This window comes from Saccopteryx leptura, chromosome 1 (assembly GCF_036850995.1).
Source record: "Saccopteryx leptura isolate mSacLep1 chromosome 1, mSacLep1_pri_phased_curated, whole genome shotgun sequence".
NCBI classification, from domain to species: domain Eukaryota; kingdom Metazoa; phylum Chordata; class Mammalia; order Chiroptera; family Emballonuridae; genus Saccopteryx; species Saccopteryx leptura.
The window spans coordinates 296,407,837-296,429,362 of record NC_089503.1 but is presented as its reverse complement, the minus strand read 5'-3'; the positions used below and the strand labels follow the sequence as shown (position 1 = coordinate 296,429,362).

Here is a 21,526-nt window from a genome sequence, read left to right as displayed (position 1 = left end):
GCTAAGCCTCTGTGACCTGTGAATAGAGGGCCTGGAGAAACCCACATACAGAGCAGGCAGGTTAGTAACAACCCGAAACATCGCTGCCCAGTTCTGAGCCAGGATTCCACTAGCAAGTGGGCTTCGTGGTCTCGGACCTCCTGTTGCATCCAGGATGAGATGGTGGCTGGGCGCTGTGTCCAGCACTTTTGCTGGTTTCCTCATCTCAAAAATGTGGGGGTTCATTTCAGATTAGTGTTTAAGGTTGAAGTGATAATGCCGCAGGAGTTTAAATTTTGCATGTTGTTGACTTTGCTAATATTCAAATGTAGGCTTTCCTATGTAACTGTCTTTGGTTATTACTCTGTGTGATTAGATCCTCTGCTGAAGAATCTATCCCAGGAAATCATTGAATTACTCAAAAAACTGGTTGGGCTGGAGAGCTTCTCATTAGCCTTTGCCTCTGTACAGAAACAGGCTAACGAGAAAAGGGCACTCCGGAAAAAGAGGAAGGCTTTGGAGGTAAGTTTGCTGTTTGAAAATACAGGACAGTGTGTTTGTTATGCTTAGTAACTAACCAGAGCTATGTGTGTGCATGCGTGTCACACTCACCCGGGAAGGAGGGAGGAACTGGCTTTGTCTGATAAGTGGGGGCTTCATAGCTGGGGCTCCAGGTTTTCTTAGAGAGTGTAAGCATATGTGATGTTGAAAGGTGAATCAAATTGTCCATAAGTGCATTTGATTTTTATTGGTTTAACATTCACTTTAAAAGTAATAGAAATTTTTTTTTTCAAGTTTGTAACTAATCCTGATATTGCCGCCAAGAAGAAGCTGAAGAAACACAAAAATAAAAGTGAAGCAAAGAAGAGAAAGATAGAGTTCCTACGTCCAAGCTACAAGGCCAAGAGACAGAGGAGCCACAGCCTGAAAGACCTGGCGATGGTGGAGTGAGCACCCTGCGTGGACGCCGTGCCGGCTTCCCCGCGCATGCACTGCCCAGTGTCTGCTAGTCAGAAACACGCAGGTCTTACTATTTAAGCTAAACTTCAGTGGATATTGTATATTACATAGTTTAATATAATTGTGCTCATATTTTTAAAATTAAAACATTTCATAATATGACTACTGTATCTTCACTATCTAAAAAAAGCATACAGTGCTAGCAAGAGTTGAAAAAAGTTTAAGATATACTTTAAAATAGCAAGACAAAGTGCAGAAGTTAGGAATAAATTAAATGATTTGTAATACCCTTCTGTAGGAAATTGTAATACTTTATAAAAAGACATTAAAATCTGCACAAATAGAGAAACGGAACCACGTTTATGGGTAGGAAGATTCTGTCTCATAAGATGCTTGTTCTTCCCAAGCTAGATCCCATTGGTTAAATGCATATCTGAGCAAAATCCACAGTTCTTCATATTATCCTAACAAGCTGATTCTGAAACTTATACAGAATCTAACCTTAGAATAGCCACGATGCTCTTAAAAGACAATGGGGCGAGGGGCTTTTCCTGTGAGCTATCAGAAGTGAGGCACAGAGTGTGCTATCTAGAACAGGAACATGTGCTGAATTCCACTTGGAAATTAGTAACTTCTACTTAGGAAAAGACAGAACTGGGATATGATAGGTACTGATAAAGGGTTATCATAAATCCCTATGAATCAACAAAGATAATCCAGTAAAAAAGTGACCAAAAAAAGACAAGCATTGCACAGAAGAACTCTAAATGGCCCTTAAACATTAACATTTATCTGAGGTTATATTCTTTTTTTTTTTTTTTTTAAGAGCATGGTTTTTATTTTTTTATTTTTTTTTAACAGAGACAGAGAGAGGGATAGACAGGGACAGACAGACAGGAATGGAGAGATGAGAAGCATCAATCATTAGTTTTTCATTGTGCTTTGCAACACCTTAGTTGTTCATTGATTGCTTTCTCATATGTGCCTTGACCGTGGTCCTTCAGCAGACTGAGTAACCCCTTGCTCGAGCCAGAGACCTTGGGTCCAATCTGGTGAGCTTTTGCTCATACCAGATGAGCCTGCGCTCAAGCTGGCGACCTCGGGGTCTCAAACCTGGGTCCTTCCGCATCCCAGTCCAACACTGTCCACTGAGCCACTGCCTGGTCAGGCTGAGGTTATATTCTTAAATATTAATGACATACTGTTTGATAAATAGTCACTACCTTGAGACCCCCGAGTGTCGCCTTGGCTACTTGAGGCCCTAGACTCCACATCCTACACACCAGAAATTAAAGGATCAATATCTGGACTAGTAGAGGCCCTCCTCTATTGGCTATGTCTAGTTATTAAATATTTTAATCAATCTTGTATTCAACCTCAATAATTAGGAAAATGCAAATGAACACCAGAATGACATTCCTTCAGGTTGGTCAAGCCGACAGTACCAATGCTGGCGAGCACAGTAGAGCAGACGGCACTCTTGTAAAACACTTTGGAAACCAATCTGGCGTCATCTTGTTCAGCCTGTGTGTCTTTTGCCTTGGAAACCAATCTGGCGTCATCTTGTTCAGCCTGTGTGTCTTTTGCCTCCCTACACTGGATGGGAAAGCAGTCTTCTTCCTAATAGAGTGGGAGGGGGTAGGGAGGAAGTCATCCTACGTGCCAGGCATGTCGCATACATTTTGTTTAGTCCTCATATAGTATTTGAGAGCTCCCTAAAACTAGTTGTTTTACAGATGAGGGAACTAAAACTCAGATTACATCATTTACCTAAGGCTGACATCGGTTGTAGGTGGCACAATCAAGATTCAAACCCAGGATTGAAAGAAAGCCCGTGCTCTTTATAATAATGGATTTAGAACAGTAGAGCACATGGCACAGGAATCAAATGTGCAAACATCCCTAACTTCAGCAGTTGTGTTCTGATGCAGTTTGGGTCTCAAACAGAAGTTCTCACACTTCCCAGGAGTTTGTAATGTATCAAAAGGATAAACGTGGGGCATCTTGGAAGGTCAATTTCAGTTAATTCTAAGTGATTTAAATGCATTATATTGCTTTTATAGAAATTTTAAAAATTAAAGGAAAAGTTAACACTAGGCAAAAATCAGGAAGGGATCTTGAGCACAGCTTTGTTTACATCAGTATTTACTGAGTGTGTGCTGTGTGCCAGGAGCACACCAGTTCTATCGACTCCTTCCCCTTCATTGTGCCACTGAGTGCTTCTCCTGTGTGCCCTGCCTGGGGCTCACAGCGGGGACCTCGGGGCCAAGCCAGCGCCCCAGAATCGAGCCAGTGACCTCAGCACTTCGGGACAGCTATTCACTGCGCCACCAGCCAGGGCTGAAGGCAACTGTATTTTGGGGGTGGTGTTTTTTTGACAGAGACAGAGTCAGAGAGAGGGACAGGAAGGGAGAGAGATAAGCATCAATTCTTCGTTGCAGCACCTTAGTTGTTCATTGATTGCTTTCTCATATGTGCCTTGATTGGGGGCTACAGCAGAGTGAGTGACCCCTTCCTCAAGCCAGCGATCTTGGGCTCAAGCCAGTGACCTTTGGGTTCAAGCCTGCGACCTTGGGGTTTCAAACCTGAGTACTCTGTGTCCCAGTCCGATGCTCTATCCACTGTGCCACCACCTGGTCAGGCTGAAGGGAACTGTTTTTGATAGCCTAGCAGTAAACTTAATTTTTAAAACCAAAAATGTTTAATTTCTCCTTGTAGAACCAGTAAGATTTTTACTTCAATCAAATTTATATGTCCAATTACAAGTATATAAAGGGAAATGAAAGAAAGACATATTTTACAGTGCTTCTTAAAATAGATTTTTTTTTTATTTCCTTCAATGTGAATTTTTCTTTAATGTGTTGTGAATTCATCAAATATAACCATTTAGGATTTTTACTACCTCTACTAGTATGGACAAATTTACAGACATTGTTTTGAGTGTATAGAGTCTACTTCAGTTAGCATAATTTTATTTAAGGAGCCATTTTCAGGAACGTAAGGGGCAGTTCATGTTCTGACCCTGAAGATTCATTCTGAGCCCTGCTCCCAGCTTACTAGCAGCTGGGCAAGCCAGCCTAGCAAAACCCAGGGTTCCACACATCCATAAAACCACCTTACATTACAACCTGTCCAGCCTACATTACAGAGTTCTTATACAAATTGAGTAAGTCAATATATGTAAAATTCTTTTCAACAACTATAAAGTGACAATTACAGATATATCAGTGAAGTTTTCCACCAAAATAATTGCTTCAACTTCATGCCTATAGCCAAAAAGCTTATGTAAACAAAATAGCTTAAAGGGGTCACTAAGCAAATGAAAACTAGATTACCCACACTATGTTCCTAGAATATATTTATATTTTTTGGAAAAAAATTCATTTTAGAGGAAAAAATCTAAGATATTTATTAGTGTTTACAAAATCTGCAGCCACTTATTCAAAAATAGGGGTTTTTTTTCCCCTCAGTAAGAGTGCATTCTTTAATAGGACTCTATTTGAATAAGAATTCCACACAAATAGAATATATACCTTAATACAAGAAAGCAAGGAAGGACTATTTTACATTACACAGACCAGTCAGTTGCTTCAAATCACGATGGGTTTACCCCCAACCAAATGCTTATTTTTTATATTTATTAGAAATGTTGCCGTCTGTTGAGTGTACGCCCACAATCTTACACAGTTCTAACGTTTACTGGTGTAAAACACGTAACTGTTTCCATAGGGATCTGTGATGGGTCTTCATTTCAGAGACGTGATGGAATTACTGTCTGCTCTTTAATGTTTCCACTAGCCTGTGAGGAGAAAATGAATGGTTTCATAAAATTAACTTCAAACTTTCAGGGATAGAATCTGATTATTTATAAACTTGATACTATACATAGATTCTAAAGCACTTTAAATAGTGAAGGCTAAGATAGTTATATTAGAAAAATGAGATTATGGACTCCATTTCAAAGAGGGTCTTTCAGCTTTTACTTTGTCTAGCCTTTGAATGAAAAACTAAAAAGACCAAATACAGTGGTACCTTGAGATACGAATTTAATTTGTTCTGTAACCGAGCTAGTAAGTCAGTCAACTCATATATCAAACTGCTGATACTGGACCCGTGCGCCAAAGCGCCAACTAGCGGCTTCCCAAATCATGACTCATATGTCGGAATTTCGCTTGGATCTCGAACAAAAATACAAACTGAGTCACAGCTCGTATCTTAAAAAAAAAAAAAAAAAAAAAAAAAAAAAAAAAAAAAAAAAAAATTTCTTATGTTGGTCTGTTTGTATCTCAAGGTACCACACTGTAACTACTTTTTCTCAAGGAGCTGAGAATCTAATGAGGAGATGATGTACAAATCAATTACAGGACGGTGGAACAAGTACTGTCTCACTGATCTGTGACTAGGACAGCTGTGTGTGTGGTAGGTAGAGAGTATGGAGATACGTCAGGGAAGCCTTTAAAAGAGGAAAGCTTAACCAAAGTCCTGAAGGGGAAGGAACTGGAGGGTGAGGAGAGATGGGAAAAAGAAGAATGACAGAAAGCTGGCCTGACTGTCATCAGGTAGGCTGAAACAAAAGCAGAGGCACATGAAGGCAAGAGGGAAGTAAAACTGGAGGAACTGAATATGATAAACCACTAAGTAAACTGAATTTCATTCTTAATACACAGGGCAGCTACATGTGCACACACAGCTACACATACGTGCACAGATGGCTTCTGGAAACACCCTTACCATTCCATTGCCTCATCAAGGCCAGTGCCTTTGGTTGCTGAAGTTTTGAATATTTGCCATTTTCGGTCCTTCAAGGCAGGTAACCCAAGTGAATTCGCCATCTCTGAGGGAGTCATGGCCTGCTCCATGTCCTGCTTATTTGCAAACACCACCAAAATGGCTTTTCTCAGCTCTTCTTCCTGAATAAAACAGAAGACATTTAATTTCCTTTAATCAATGTGCTTCCTTGCGTTTGGGAAGACATGCTGAAAAATAATTATTTTAGAAGTACATTTCCTTAATATATAATGTTCATTATAAATTATTTAAAATTACAGAGGTATGAAAAAAAGCTTCACCACCTCCCAAACATGATCTATGTTAACATTTTAGCTATTTCCTACTGCTTTGTAATTCAGATATTTAGTTACTTAGCAATTAAATGTATACATTTAAAAATTACATTGGCCCTGGCCGGTTGGCTCAGCGGTAGAGCGTTGGCCTGGTGTGCGGGGGACCCAGGTTCGATTCCTGGCCAGGGCACATAGGAGAAGCGCCCATCTGCTTCTCCACCCCTCCCCCTCCTTCTTCTCTGTCTCTCTCTTCCCCTCCCGCAGCCGAGGCTCCATTGGAGCAAAGATGGCCCGGGCGCTGGGGATGGCTCCTTGGCCTCTGCCCCAGGCGCTAGAGTGGCTCTGGTCGCGGCAGAGCAACCCCCCAGAGGGGCAGAGCATCGCCCCCTGGTGGGCAGAGCGTAGCCCCTGGTGGGCGTGCCGGGTGGATCCCGGTCGGGCGCATGCGGGAGGTTGTCTGACTGTCTCTCCCCATTTCCAGCTTCAGAAAAATAACAAAACAAAAAAAAAAACTACATTTATATAGTTACATAGCCTGCTTTAAAAAATAAACATTAAATCATGGATGATTTTCCAATCAAAAATTCCCCCAGAAAAGGTTAAATACATTCTACACTATGATTACGTGCACTATAAATTTTTTTTCTAATATTAAACTTTTCTTTAAATTTTTTTTTTTAGATTTACTTATTTTTAGAGAGAGAGAGAGAAAGAGAGAGGAGGAAAAAAGAGCAAGCAGCATCAACTCCCATATGTGCCTTGACCAGGCAAGCCCAGGGTTTTGAACTGGCGACCTAGTGTTCCAGGTCGACGCTTTATCCACTGTACCACCACAGGTCAGGCTGTTTTCCAGTATTAAACTCTTTTTAGATTCTTTTCACTTAACTACTAGAGAAACCCAAGTGATAGAGTATGTACCAACAGGATTAAATCTATTCTTCTGTAATTCCTTCCAATCCCTTGGTTTAGACAGACCTTCTCTACCCAGAAATTTTAAACATATTTACTTATATATTCGTACAGTTAGTAATATCCATTTTCTACATTTAATTTTTTACTTTATTTAGAATTTATTTTTGTGAACAAAGAAGGTAAAACAAATTAATTTTGTGTCAATAAGTTTTGATATAATAGTCCTGACTCGTACTTTACCTGTACTTTTTATCAGTGGTCCCCAACCCCCGGGCCACGGACCACTACCGGTCCGCAGAGAAAGAATAAATAACTTATATTATTTCCGTTTTATTTATATTTAAGTCTGAACAATGTTTTATTTTTTAAAAATGACCAGATTCCCTCTTGTTACATCAGTCTAAGACTCACTCTTAACGCTTGTCTCAGTCACGTGATACATTTATCCATCCCACTCTAAAGGCCGGTCCGTGAAAATATTTTCTGACATTAAACCAGTCTGTGGCCCAAAAAAGGTTGGGGACCATTGCTTTATATCACATAATAAATCTTTTGATTAAATCAATTACAGCCTGACTAGGTGGTGGCACAGTGGATAGAGCACCGGACTGGGATGTGGAGGACCCAGGTTCGAGACCCTGAGGTCACCAGCTTGAGCCTAAGGTCACTGGCTCGAGCAAGGGGTCACTTGGTCTGCTGTAGTCCTCCAGTCAAGGCACATATGAGAAATCAATCAATGAACAACTAAGGAACCGCAACGAAGAATTGATGTTTCTCATCTCTCTCCCTTCCTATCTGTCCCTATCTATCCCTCTCTCTGACTCCGTCTCTGCCACAAAAAAAAAAGTCAATTACAAGTTACTTTCTAGAACATACTTTTTAGTTCTTTCTCCTTAAGTTTATGCAAGTCAAAACCTAATACTGAAAATAACCCAACAACTATCCAGCACAACTCACAAATTATAAAACTGACAATAATTCATTTGTTTTAAATAATACTTTATATCAGGGGTCTCCAAACTTTTTACACATGGGGCCAGTTCACTGTCCCTCAGACCGTTGGAGGGCCAGACTATAAAAAAAACTATGAACAAATCCCTATGCACACTGCACATATCTTATTTTAAAGTAAAAAAACAAAACAAAAAACCGGGAACAAATACAATATTTAAAATAAAGAACAAGTAAATTTAAATCAACAAACTGACCAGTATTTCAATGGGAACTATGGGCCTACTTTTGGCTAATGAGATGGTCAATGTGCTCCTCTCACTAACCAACAATAAAAGAGGTGCCCCTTCCGGAAGTGCGGTGGGGGCCAGATAAATGGCCTCCGGGGGCCGCATGCGGCCCGCGGGCCGTAGTTTGGGGACCCCTGCTTTATATGATAAAAATCCATTATACCCAAGGAAATTAAACACGCCCTTAAAATTTCTTATATTGGAATTTGGTCTGGGAAGCTCCTATGATAGAGATGATGCAATGCTGTTAACAAAAAAAAAAAAAGCCAAATTTTAAAACTAGTAGCTCTTCAATTTATAACTTGCAAGTCATTGAGAAGTCAGAAGTCCCAAGTATTCTGAGAATATTTCTACCTACGTAATCAAGTGGCCCAGAACTTACATTTAAACATTCAAAGATTGCATAACTCAGAATTAGCTGTGGTGAGAAAAACCAAATTTTCTTGAGTACAGGGCGGGCAATTTCATTGTTAATTAATTAGTAATCCGCATTTGAAAAGCCTATTTAACAAATGGAGTTTTTTAATCTTTTAATTAATGCAGCCTCTGAATTCAGTCAGCCAATAAATAATCATATGACTCTCAGTGAATACCATGTATTGAGTTCTTAATTAAGTATTACATTATTTTACACAAAAGGGATATTAAGGTAAACTCAAAAAACTTACATTTTAGGGTAGGAGATATATATAAGTAAACAAAATATACTTTTAAATAATGGAAAGAAATAATAAATGGTACAAAGAAGTAAGCTGAATATTGTGTTAGAAAATAACACAATAGCCTGACCAGGCGGTGGCACAACAGAGCATCGGACTGGGACACAAAGGACCCAGGTTTGAAACCCTGAGGTCGTCAGCTTGAGCACAGGCTCATCTGGCTTGAGCACGGGGTCGCTGGCTTGAACAAGGGGTCAAAGGGGTCACTCTGCTCTGCTGAACCCCCAGTCAAGGCACATCTGAGAAAGCAATCAATGAACAACGAAGGAGCCGCAACGAAGAATTGATGCTTCTCTTCTCTCTCCCTTCCTGCCTGTCTGTCCTTCTCTGTTTCTGTCATCAAAAATAAAAAAGAAAATAAGACTCCCAAGCAGGATGAGCAAATGCAAAAGACTCTAAGCCAGGTGTCGGGTATGAAGCTGGCTGAGCTCAAAGAACAGAAAGGTCAGGGCTGCTGAGTTACAGGGCAGAGTGAAGAGTGATGAAGCCGGGAGAAGTGAGTAAGGGCCAGAACTGTGCTGGAAATCCAGAAATACATGTTTCTCTGAACTTCAGTAATTCCATAACAAACAAGCATGCTTTCTTATTATTTATAACCATATCTGCTTCCATAAGCTAATTTACACAACTAGAAATACATTTTTCTTTAAAAAAAAAAAATTACAGGAGTCACAGAATAGTTCAGTCTAGAAAAAATGCAATTCTGAACTTCCTGGAAATCAAGGATTTTTTTTAAAGAAAGTTACAAGGCCAGATGGTTTTTGTCAGCAACTGTCTACCCAATAGTATTTCTAGAATAGGAAATAAAAGAAAATGATGATAAAGGCATGGGGGGGGGGGGGGGCGTGATTTCCTTTTAATTATCCCTGCATGTAGTAATAAACAATGAAAACAGCAAGCAAATGTAAATAATTTCCCCATATTTCAATAAGATTTCCTTACCTCCAACATGGCAACTAACTCTGATTTGGAAATGCCAATTCGGTCTCGGTCACAACTGTCTACTACATAAATGACTGCGTCTGTGTTTGAATAATAGCATCTCCAGTATGGCCTAAAGAAATTCAGAATGGGAAATATTATTATTTGAAAAAAGAAGAAACTGATACATTAATTTCTACATAAGCACCTGGCAGTGACAGTATGGTTACATGCCCATCCTGTCTCACCAAGGTCAGAATCAGTGCTGTACTGATACACTGTTTCTCAGTGACAGAGCTCTCATCCCTCAGATGTGAAGGTGGAAGGAATGGTGATAAACATTAAATCACAGAACCAAGGAGTTGAGACTTTAAGCTAAAAGGATATCTTTGTAACCTATAAAATCACTAAATGTACTGACAAAAAAAGTTGTACACAACCTGATCATTATTACATTGTATAAATCTTTAGGAACTCTTGAAGAGGAATGGGTGTTTTTTAAAAAAATTTAATAACTATATAATAAGCATTTAATTGATCACTCAAGATACCAAGGAGTAGAATGGCTAAAGTCAGAAACAGACTCAAAAGTGGTTCAAGAAATAAAACAAGTTAAAAGGCAGCAGGAGCCAGGCCTGTGGTGGCACAGTGGATAGAATGTCAACCTGGAGCACTAAGGTTGTGGGTGGAAACCCTGGGCTTGTTCAGACGAGGCACATACAACAAGCAAGCAATGGAGAACTGAACTGAAGCAACTATAAGTCGATAGCCAACCCCCTCCCCGTATTCCTCTTTCTGTAAAATCAATAAATAAAATCTTTAAAAATTATAAAAGTGCCCTGGCCGGTTGGCTCAGTGGTAGAGCGTCGGCCTGGCTTGCAGGGGTCCCGGGTTCGATTCCTGGCCAGGGCACACAGGAGAAGCGCCCATCTGCTTCTCCACTCCTCCCCCTCTCCTTCTTCTCTGTCTCTCTCTTCCCCTCCAGCAGCCGAGGCTCCATTGGAGCAGAGATGGCCCAGGTGCTGGGGATGGCTCCTTGGCCTCTGCCCCAGGCGCTAGAGTGGCTCTGGTCGCAACAGAGCGACGCCCCAGAGGGGCAGAGCATCGCCCCCTGGTGGGCGTGCCGGGTGGATCCCGGTCGGGCGCATGCGGGAGTCTGTCTGACTGTCTCTCCCCGTTTCCAGCTTCGGAAAAATACCAAAAAAAAAAAAAGGAAAAAAAAATTATAAAAGTAAAATTTTAAAAAGCAGGACATTTGGGGAATGTTCTACCAATCTCTTAAGATGGTACCACAGTGAGCAACCACCAAACATTCACCATTGCCACATCAAGCACAGGACGCTGGGCAGAAGACCAGAGTTCCAGAGGCATCTGTGCTCACATGAGCCTAAGTAGTGGGCCTGAAAGGCATTTTTATGCAGTCTGTCTGTCTCACAAAGGAAGGGGCTGACAAATACTATATGGAGGATCCTTCTAGTAAAAAACTAATTAAATCTTAAGAGTCTCATGAAAACATTTTTCATTCAAGTGGTATGTGAAAAACTGGTTTCTTTAGATTTTAATTCAATTGAAAGAACAGGTAGTTTTACCTCAGTTAAGCTGGGTGGCTACTCAACCATAAGAAAAGATGAAATATGGCCATTTGTGACAACATAAATGGACCTTGAGAATATTATGCCAAGCAAAATAAGACAGAAAAAGCTAAGAACCATATGATTTCACTCGTATGTGGGATAGAGAACTGACTCAGACAAAGACAAGTGTGGTGGTTACCAGAGGGAAAGGGGTGGAGGCGTAGTAAAGGGAGCCAAATAGATGGAGACGGGAGGTGATCTGACTGGGTGGTAGGCACAGTGCAACATACAGACCATGCATCACAGAAACGTGCACTTGAAACATAATCTCATTAACCAGTGTTTCCCCAATAAATTTAATTAAAAAAATAAAAATCATTAAAAAAAAAAAGTTGACTTCCATTTAAATTACAAATAAGATATATTTTGGTTTACTGCTGTTAACCTTACAAGAGCCAATAAACATTAATCTGGTCTTTGTACCATACCTGATACTGGTCTGTCCTCCTAAATCCCAGACTTGGAATTTAAGGTTCTTGTATGTCACCGTCTCAACGTTAAATCCAATGGCTGGAAGATAAATCAGTAGTTTATGTAGACACTAATGCAATCTACTTTCAAAGCAGCCAAGCTAAGTGACTTTCCACCACAAACTGTTGTGGAACTGTTACTGGTTGAGATATTCCAGTTAAGACAAGGCAGTATCCTGTGCTGCACGCACACACAAGATCAGCACCACCTTCACATTACATAAGAATCCCCAGAGGGGCAGTGACAGAGGGAAACCGTGGGTGGTGAACCAACAATGCAACATACAGATGACGTATTACAGAACTGTGACCTGAAACCTGTAAAACTATTGACCAATGTCACCCCAATAAATTCAATTTAAAAATTTTAATAGGATAATATAAGCCATTTTCATTGTGGCAAAAAAAATTAAAATAGAATCCCCAGTCACCTCTAAATACAAAATCCTTAGCTCAATGGAAATCCTATTATTTTAAACTCCTCTCATTACACAAAAGTGTTCAGAAAGTTGTATTTAAAAACAACAGTTTGTAGTCAATCCCTGGTCAGGACACACACAAGAATCAACCAAATATGATGTAAAGATGTGCTGTAAAATTGGGCATCTGAAACCTGTACAGTTATGTTAACCAGTGTCACCCTAATAAATTCAACTTTCAAAAAATCAACTAATGAATGCATGGAACAAAAAATATCCATGTTTCTCTCTTCCTCTCGCAGTTTAGAAAATTAAAAGAACAGTTGTACATGTATTATAAAACTCTGAATTTTGTAGGTAGCAATAAATGGAACAAAACCAAGAAAGCCCAGATTCTAAACTTCAGAGCATAAGCACACAGCAGGGGCTGTTCACTGCTTCGAGCCAGGTTCCGTAAGGCTGGCAGTCTCACAGGCCTCTGCGGACTTCCTCCAGCACTCCCTGGAACAAGACCACAGCTGGATGGCCAAGGGGAGGTATCCTGCCCCTTTTCCCTGGGGCCACCTTTAGGTGGAGTCCTGGCACCACACATCTAAGGATACCACGATTTTCACTAAAAGGAACCTACTAAGGGAAGGTGCAGAGGATGCTAAAAGTAAAGGAGTTACATAAAGTTTACTAAGATTTTAGAAACTTAAAATAATCACAATAAAAACCGACAGCTATAACTGAACAATTTTTATGTTAGACTTAAGTTTGCATTGGTAAATGATTCATATGCTCATATGGCAAGTAAGCCTAATACAATTAAAAAATGTCTACATTTTGCCCTGGCTGGTTGGCTCAGTGGTAGAGCGTCGGCCTGGCGTGCAGGGGTCCCGGGTTCGATTCCCGGCCAGGGCACACAGGAGAAGCGCCCATCTGCTTCTCCACCCCTCCCCCTCTCCTTCCTCTCTCTCTCTCTCTTCCCCTCCCGCAGCCAAGGCTCCATTGGAGCAAGGATGGCCCGGGCGCTGGGGATGGCTCCTTGGCCTCTGCCCCAGGCGCTGGAGTGGCTCTGGTCTCGGCAGAGCGATGCCCCGGAGGGGCAGAGCATCGCCCCCTGGTGGGCGTGCCGGGTGGATCCTGGTTGGGCGCAGGCGGGAGTCTGTCTGGCTGTCTCCCCGTTTCCAGCTTCAGAAAAATACAAAAAAAAAAAAAAAAAGTCTACAAAAAAAAAAAAAAAAAGTCTACATTTTAACAAACCAGTGAAAAACTATAAAGCAAGTTCATGTCTCCCTTAGACTTACATTCCCCAAAATTAGAAACACTTTATATGCAAAGAAAAGAGTGTGATATAAATCAGCATTCACTGAAATGCAAGCCAGTGGGCTGTGTGCACTGCAGGGATGATTAAGACTTAGAGACAGAAGTGATGGGCAATTCTGAGAAGCAAGAAACAAGGGCCCTAGAATCTACTGAAGATAGCAAAAAGAAATAAAAGATGCCACAAAGTTTTAAAAGTTCTTTCATAAAAGCTACTCTTCTTTTTTGTGTGTGTGACCTGAAAATTTAAATAATACTAAACATAGAAATACTCAGAATGCCTGACCAGGCGGTGGCGCAGTGGATAGGACATTGGACTGGGACGTGGAGGACCCAGGTTCGAAACCCCGAGGTCACCAACTTGAGTGCGGGCTCATCTGGTTTGAGCAAGGCTCACCAGCTTGAGCCAAGGTCACTGGCTTGAGCAAGGGGTCACTTGCTCTGCTATAGCCCCCCAGTCAAAGCACATATGAGAAAGCAATCAATGAACAACTAAGGTGCCACAACAAAGAATTGGTGCTTCTCATCTCTCTCCCTTCCTGTTTGTCCTTATCTGTCCCTCTCTCTGTCACCAAAAAAATAATAATAATTAAAATTTTAAAAAACCTTAGAATAAGAATAAGAGTATATAAAAGCATAATTTATATACTCTTAAACTCCATGAACATTTAAGTTGAGTTTAAATGTATTAATCTCTAAGTAAATTCAAGTCAACAAATGAAAAAAAGTGTATATAACAGATAAGTATGTAACAGTTATAATAATAGATATGTATTCTTATCTAGTCAAACAGGACTATTTGAGAATATTTTTATATCAACAACTCATTTAAAGTTGAGGTGTTTCTTTTCTTAATATTTTTAGGTCCCAGATTAGTTCAACACTCAGTCTCTTCAACTCAGATCTTTATAATTAATAGACTTAAGAGAAACTAATATTAATTAAAATACACAGTAACAAATATAGAGGGGAAAGCCACTTTATAGGTAATATCACTTAATGTTTATTTAATTCTTTAAAGAAGTTTACAAAGCATTTTATACACTTCACTTATTTCCCACTCAAAGCCAGATATTTATCTTCCTTTTGTCAATAAAGATACTAGCTCTCAATAAGATTAAGTGGTTGAACTCAAGCAATTTTTTTCCCCAAGCAATTTAAAAACAGCTCTAAAGAACAAAGTGCAGCAAACACAGGGGTCCCTATATTAGTTGCTTCTCAGTTTATGAAAAAGTGTTATGCTTGGACCTGGCCAGGTAGCTCAGTTGGTGAGAGCGTTGTCCCAATATACCAAGACTGCGGGTTCAGGGAACATAAACGAATTAACCAATGAATGCATAAATAACTGGAACAACAAATTGGTATTTCTCTCTCTCTCTCTCTCTCCCACTCCCTAAAATCAATCAATAAATAATTAAAAATAATATGCTCATACTAGAAGTTTACAATCCTTATCAATTACTTTATTATATGACTTATTAATTCAGAAATAAAGTCACCTTAGATATAAAATAGAAAGCCCTTATAATTTATCATACCAACACTTACTAGGAATAGTAGTAACAACTTCTCCAACTTGTAATCTGTACAAAATTGTAGTTTTTCCCGCTCCATCTAATCCCAAAATTAAGATCCTCATTTCACGGGTTCCAAACAGACTCGAAAATATACTTGAGAAAAAGCCACCTAAAAAAATAATAAAAGCAACAAATGTATTAAATACCGTTTTGTGAACCAGGTTCACAAACATTTAATCTTGCCTTTTGAAAACTACACCAGTTTATATATATTATTGCCCTCATTTCATAGAAGCATATTTTTGTCCACTGAATGATATAATTCCTCATCAGACAAGTAATTTCTGATCATTATCATGTCCTAGATCAGTAGTAGTCAACCTGGTCCCTACCGCCCTCTAGTGGGCGTTCCAGCTTTCAAGGTGGGCGGTAGCGGAGCAACCAAAGTATAAATAAAAAGATAGATTTAAGTTGTTTTATAAAGATTTATTCTGCCAAACTTAGTGAAAATCCTACATAAAGTACTTGGTAAGTAATTATTATTATATGCTTTAACTTGCTGTAACTCTGCTTTATAAATTTTATAAATTAAAGTTACTTCCCTACTTTTATAAATCACCATTACTGTGGAACTGGTGGGCAGTTAGAAAACTTTACTACTAACAGAGATACAAAAGTGGGCAGTAGGTATAAAAAGGTTGACTACCCCTGTCCTAGATAATGTATCAGGTAAGCACAGAAGCTACACTAACAATAAGAGAACTCTGACCACTGCCCCATACAGCTCACTTTCTAATCAAGAGAACATGGGCACCTTAGCATGATCTCCCCACTACCCCTAAAAACCAAAGGGCAAATCTAAATGACAGTGGGACAATGAGATCCTTGCACATGAAACACAATTATGATTGCTGCACAACAGCAGTACCATCATAACTACCTTCAATCACTAAGATTTCTATTAATCAATAAACTGCACAAGAAATTGAGACACAGAAGCCCAAAATAAAAACCACTCTTGATAGAGACCTCATTAAAAAAATAGTAACAAAACTACATTCAGCCTGACCAGGCAGTGGCGCAGTGGATAGATCATTGGACTGGGATGCGGAGGACCCGGTTCAAGACCCCGAGGTCGCCAGCTTGAGCGCGGGCTCATCTGGTTTGAGCAAGGCTCACCAGCTTGAGCCCAAGGTCGCTGGCTCGAGCAAGGGGTCCCTCGGTCTGCTGTAGGCCCCTGGTCAAGGCACAAATGAGAAAGCAATCAATAAGGAACTGCAACGAAGAATTGATGTTTCTCATCTCTCCCCCTTCCTGTCTGTCTGTCTGTCCTTATCTGTCCCTCTCTCTGACTCTCCCTGTCTCTGCCACAAAAAACAAACAAAAAAAAACTACATTCAATGCATCATAAAATATTTCCAGAAAGTTTCGTATGTTATAATACAAAAGCACTTGTAAACGGAGTCGACTGTTGTGGTTATCAGATGTGTGTGTGCATGGGGGGTGGGGTCTGGGAAAAGGAGAGATGTACAAACTTGTGATATAAGATGAATAGTTCTGGAGACCTAATGTACAGCATGTTGACTATAGTTAATAATAAGGTAGTGTACACTTGAAATGTGCTAAGATCTGCAGAGGTTCTCACTACCCACACACAAAAAGATAACTATATGAAGTGATGGACGTGTTAATTAGCTTGGTTGTGGTAATTATTTCACAAGATATACATAGATCAAAATATCATGTTGTACACTTCAAATATGTAAATTTTTGTCAATCACATGTCAGTAAAAAAACTTAAAAATTACTCTTTGTCTCAACAGGGCCTCCTAGAAATGTATTATGTTTCAGTAAAATAACCCCTAAGAGTAAGATGGAACTTAAGCTTTACTGGGCCCTGGCCGGTTGGCTCAGTGGTAGAGCGTCGGCCTGGCTTGCAGGGGTCCCGGGTTCGATTCCCGGCCAGGGCACACAGGAGAAGCGCCCATCTGCTTCTCCACCCCTCCCCCTCTCCTTCCTCTCTGTCTCTCTCTTCCCCTCCTGCAGCCGAGGCTCCATTGGAGCAAAGATGGCCCGGGCGCTGTGGATGGCTCCTTGGCCTCTGCCCCACGCGCTAGAGTGGCTCTGGTCGCAACAGAGCGACGCCCCCTGGTGGGCAGAGCGTCGCCCCCTGGTGGGCAGAGCGCCGCCCCATGGTGGGCGTGCCGGGTGGATCCCGGTCGGGCGCATGCGGGAGTCTGACTGTCTCTCCCCGTTTCCAGCTTCATAAAAATACAAAAAAAAAAAAAAAAAAAGAAGCTTTACTGTTCTTTTTACAACAAAAGCTTAATCTTCTTTTATTAAAAAATAAAAGCACCTTGGCTTGCCACGTTTCCACCAAAAATCATTAGATTGAAAGAAACTTACGTTAAACAATATAAAAAGGTTGACAACATAAGTAACAGCCACTCAACCATACATGATTATTTGCGGAAGAAATGGCACGATTAAGAGCTGTGAGTCTGGAAAAAGGAACACACCATGGGCCAGAGAACCTTGGGGAAGTGTCGTAGAAGGGGTGGGACTTGACAAAGTCCTTTCTACCTTTTACAAGTAAAAAAAAAAAAAAAAGGCGGAAAAGCAAAACTGACAGGAAAGTGCTTTAGATATTCCAGAGCAGGAAGTACAATCCCCAGAAAACCGTGGAGGGATTAAAATGAGTCAAAGAATTCCCATCTTTATTTAGAGAGTTGTGGACAAAAAGTCTGCAGCTTCCTTTCGAATTCTAGCGGGGAAGGGGGCTTTCCCCGACGCTGGTAATGACAACGTAACTTGCACTCCAAAATGTAGGATTACAATTTCAGCCCCTATCCAGGACCACCCTCCGCATCTCCTTCTCCACCTTCCTCAATTCCCCACAGGTAGAGCTACAGACAAACGTCAAGTTGGCGACAAAACAAAATTACAATCAACAATCTTCCTTTGGATTGTTTAAACTGACGCGGTCCCAGCGACCCGAGAGACCTAAGCTTCCAGCATGGGGTCGGATCTTATCTTTTAGCCAAGAACCCTCAGCGAACCTGTGACCGACTCCTCGCCAAGCTCTGCAAGACCAGCCAGCCCCGCTGGTCTAGGAGGCGAAGGCACAGCTCATGGTCAGCCGAAAGGGCCCGGGGCCGGGGTCCCAGGGCGCAGGGCAGTGCGACCCCGCTGGGATGGAGAAACGGACGGGGACCCGGGCGGCCGCTCCAGGCAGGAGCCATCCCCGCAGTGGCAGCGCCAAGGTGGGTGAAGTCCCCAACGCCCCGCGCCGAGAAGCCGGCCCCTCTCCTCCTCCGACTCCGGCCCCGGCCCTCGGCCACAGCCCCATCCAGCGCGCCCTCACCCATGATGAACCGCCTGTCCGCACTGGTCGATCGTCAGAGACAGGCTCCGGCCTTGGCAGCGAGTCCTACTCCAGCCCGGGTGCCGCCACCTCCGCTCGCCTGGGCCTCCGGCTCCGGCTCGGAGGCTGTTTCGTTGGAAGCCTGGTCCGACAGCAACTTCCACGTCGGCCACCCGGCGTGGGCGGGAGCGAGCGGCCGCCGTGACTGCGCGCCCGAACGGCGGCCTGTGCGTCCGTGTCGTCGCTTTCGACGCAAGTTCGCCGCGCGCTGGGTTGAAGGTGCTGTGAAAACCAGAAGGAAAAAAAAAGTTAAGGACGCCAGGTTTCTCCTGCTTCTGTTTTCTTGGACGAGAAGGGCTTCCGGAACGGAGATATTTGAGTTTTCATTTTAAATTCTGACTCCAAAAGTGGCGAATCCGCTAACCAAGAATGCCAGTCGGGCTTTGGTAAGCTGCCAGGCCGGAGCGGGCGCAGAAGTTGCTACTCCTAAAGCGTCCTGCGGGGGCGACTCAACTTGGCCTGGATGCTTTTTCCGATAAGGCAATAGGACTGCGTAATAATAATAGGAAGACCCCTCCGCCCCCCCAACCCCCCCCCCCCCCCACCACCACCGATGCGCAGCAGCAGGACACCTAAGGCCGCTAACCGGAGATTTTTTGGCGTCGCAGTGGCATGCACGGTCAGCGTTGGAGGCCCTCTCCTTCTTCCACCTGACTGTGCACACGTGACCACGTTTCCACGATTGACAGTGTGGGCAGGCTGGTCCAGATCCAGAGGACTGGGTTGGAGACCTGTTCCCTCCAGGGGCGTGGGAGTAATGTAGGTCGTGACAGTGAAGTGTGGGGGAGAAAGGCAGCGACACTTGGAGGATGGGGAGAAGGAAATCTCCTAGGCTCAATTTTTTGTTAAAAGGTTGAGTATGCATCTTAAAAATTCCTAAAGATCCGGAGAAAACTAAACCTATCCCTAGCCCTTCATCCTGCAGTTTTCTCTAGAAGCAGCCAATGTTAGCACCTTTTTGGGTCTCCTTCCAAATACAATCCTTACATATTATGTATTTATTTATAATAGAGCTTTTCATTCACTCAACAAGTTTATGGACTGCCTGTGTTGTTTTTGACTTAAGTTTTCAGGTCCCTCCAGCTGCCTAAACATTCATCTAGATTTGCCGATTGCTGTTGGCTCCCTTTCCCGCCCCCAAATCATGTTCGCAGGAATTTTCCTTGTAGGGAAAAGTTTGCTTTTGCTTGGCATTTTGTTTGTGTTTTTTTGTTTTGTTTTGTTTCGTTTGAGAAATGGAGAATTAAGTGACTCTTCACCTAACCTGGACCATTTTAGGGCTGTTCTTTGTAAGCATCGCGTTGCTCAACTACTAGACCTCAGCATGCTGATCCCACTGACTTTGCTCACCTAGTCATCCACCTCCAGCCCTTCTCTTTGCCAAGATTAGCTGCTACCATTTGGCACATCGTGGCCACTGCTTCTTCAAATTTATGTCCATATCAGATTTATGTTTCTAGTGCAATGCACATAGTTTCCTAAACAGATTCGCCTTAAAGGAAAACTAAAAGGAAAGATAACTACAAATTTTATATTCACACTATCTATTCTGAACCAAATAAGGAAATGAGATGCATGTGAGGATGCTGTGTAAACTGAAGTGCTATATGCAAATTAAGAAGTGTTGTTAATACTACACTAGATAGCATTTCAGCCTTTCATAAAACATGTTAAGCACCTAAATTACAAGTCACTATGGAAACTGTAATATGAAAAAGAATAAAAATCCTCTAGGCAATTTGATTAAGAACCTTATGTTTCAAAATTTACCCATTTAGTTCTTTGCTTTGGCCTGACTGGTGGTGGCACAGTGGATAGAGTGTTGACCTGGGACACTGAGGTCCCAGGGTCCAGTCAGGCCACTGGCTTGAGCGCGGGGTTGATGGATTGAAGCGGGTTCATCACCAGAATCCCATGGTCACTGGCTTGAAGCCCAAGGTCTCTGGTTTGAGCAAAGGGTCACTTGGTCTTCTGTAGCCCCCTCCCCCCACAAGGCACATGTGAGAAAGCAATCAATGAACAACTAAGGAGCCGCAACCAAGACTTGATGCTTCTCATTTCTCTCCCTTCCTGTCTGTCCCTATCTGTCCCTCTCTCTGTCTCTCTCTCTGTCTCTCTTCTGTCTCTGTCGCAAAAAAGACAAAATGACTTCAGAGTGTTGAGACATTTATAAATAACAAAGTCATAAATGATCTAGAGAAATTTAGCTAATCTTTGTTGGTGGTTACATCCCACGTCTACCTTCTCTCAATTCTCAGTCCCTAAGTCTAGAGTAGTTCTTACTTTCATAGGAACACAATTTTTAATGTGTAAATGTCACATTAACCCTGACCAGGTGGTGACGCAGTTGGTAGAACCTGGGACATTGAGGACCTGGGTCCAAAACTCCAAGGTTGTCAGCTTGAACCCGGTCTCACCAGCTTGAGTGTAAGGTCACTGGCTTGAGTGTGGGATCATAGATAGGACCCCATGACCCAATGGTTGCTGGCTTGAAATCCAAGGTTTCTGGCTTTAGAAAGGGTCACTGGCTCAGCTGTCGTCCCCCCCCCCCCCCAAGGCACATATGAGAAAGCAATCAATAAACAACTGAAGTGCCACATCTACAAGTTGATGTTTTTCATCTCTCTCCCTTCCTGTCTGTCTCTCTTGCTAAAAAAAAATAATAATAAAAGATAGCCATTACTCTGTAGGAAATGTGCATATCTTTAGGGCATCATTTTTCAAAAAGTAATCATTCCTATTAATATTTACCTGGTATTACAGCCCCTACTTCCTAAAAAGAAATATGAGGAAGCAGAATATAGCAGCATGGTAGGAATTAAAATTAAATATTTAGATTCTAAGGCTATGGAATTTTTATTCTTCAGACAAGCATATATTGGGTTGGGGAATAAGTTCGTAGCGTTTTTATATTTTCTTTTATTTTACAACGATTTGTTTGCTATTTGGCAAAGGGTAAGTA

General features: G+C 41.8%; 2 protein-coding genes across 4 annotated transcripts in view; one reads left to right on the top strand and one right to left on the bottom strand.

Annotated features, from left to right (window-relative positions):
- Positions 1-1,101, top strand: part of UTP20 (UTP20 small subunit processome component) — a 97,198-nt gene extending 96,097 nt beyond the window's left edge. For both annotated transcript variants that reach the window (XM_066356820.1, XM_066356813.1), the window contains exons 61-62: positions 356-501; positions 775-1,101. In XM_066356820.1, the coding sequence (XP_066212917.1) occupies positions 356-501; positions 775-930 (302 nt within the window). In that variant the 3' untranslated portion in view covers positions 931-1,101. The remainder of the gene's footprint in view (positions 1-355; positions 502-774) is intronic.
- Positions 1,102-3,742: 2,641 nt separating this feature from the next.
- On the bottom strand, positions 3,743-19,165 carry ARL1 (ADP ribosylation factor like GTPase 1). 2 transcript variants are annotated; one of them, XM_066356795.1, is made up of 6 exons: positions 18,505-18,783; positions 15,172-15,309; positions 11,858-11,939; positions 9,817-9,928; positions 5,671-5,849; positions 3,743-4,738 (listed from the first exon to the last, which is right to left on the bottom strand). In XM_066356795.1, the coding sequence occupies exons 1-6, from the start codon at positions 18,506-18,508 to the stop codon at positions 4,708-4,710; spliced, it is 546 nt and encodes a 181-aa protein (XP_066212892.1). In that variant the 5' UTR covers positions 18,509-18,783; the 3' UTR covers positions 3,743-4,707. The 2 variants fall into 2 exon arrangements, with proteins under 2 accessions (XP_066212892.1, XP_066212898.1); XM_066356801.1 differs by lacking the exon at positions 3,743-4,738 and adding an exon at positions 19,151-19,165 and having other exon boundaries at positions 5,667-5,849; positions 18,505-18,786.
- Between the last annotated feature and the right edge of the window lie 2,361 nt (positions 19,166-21,526).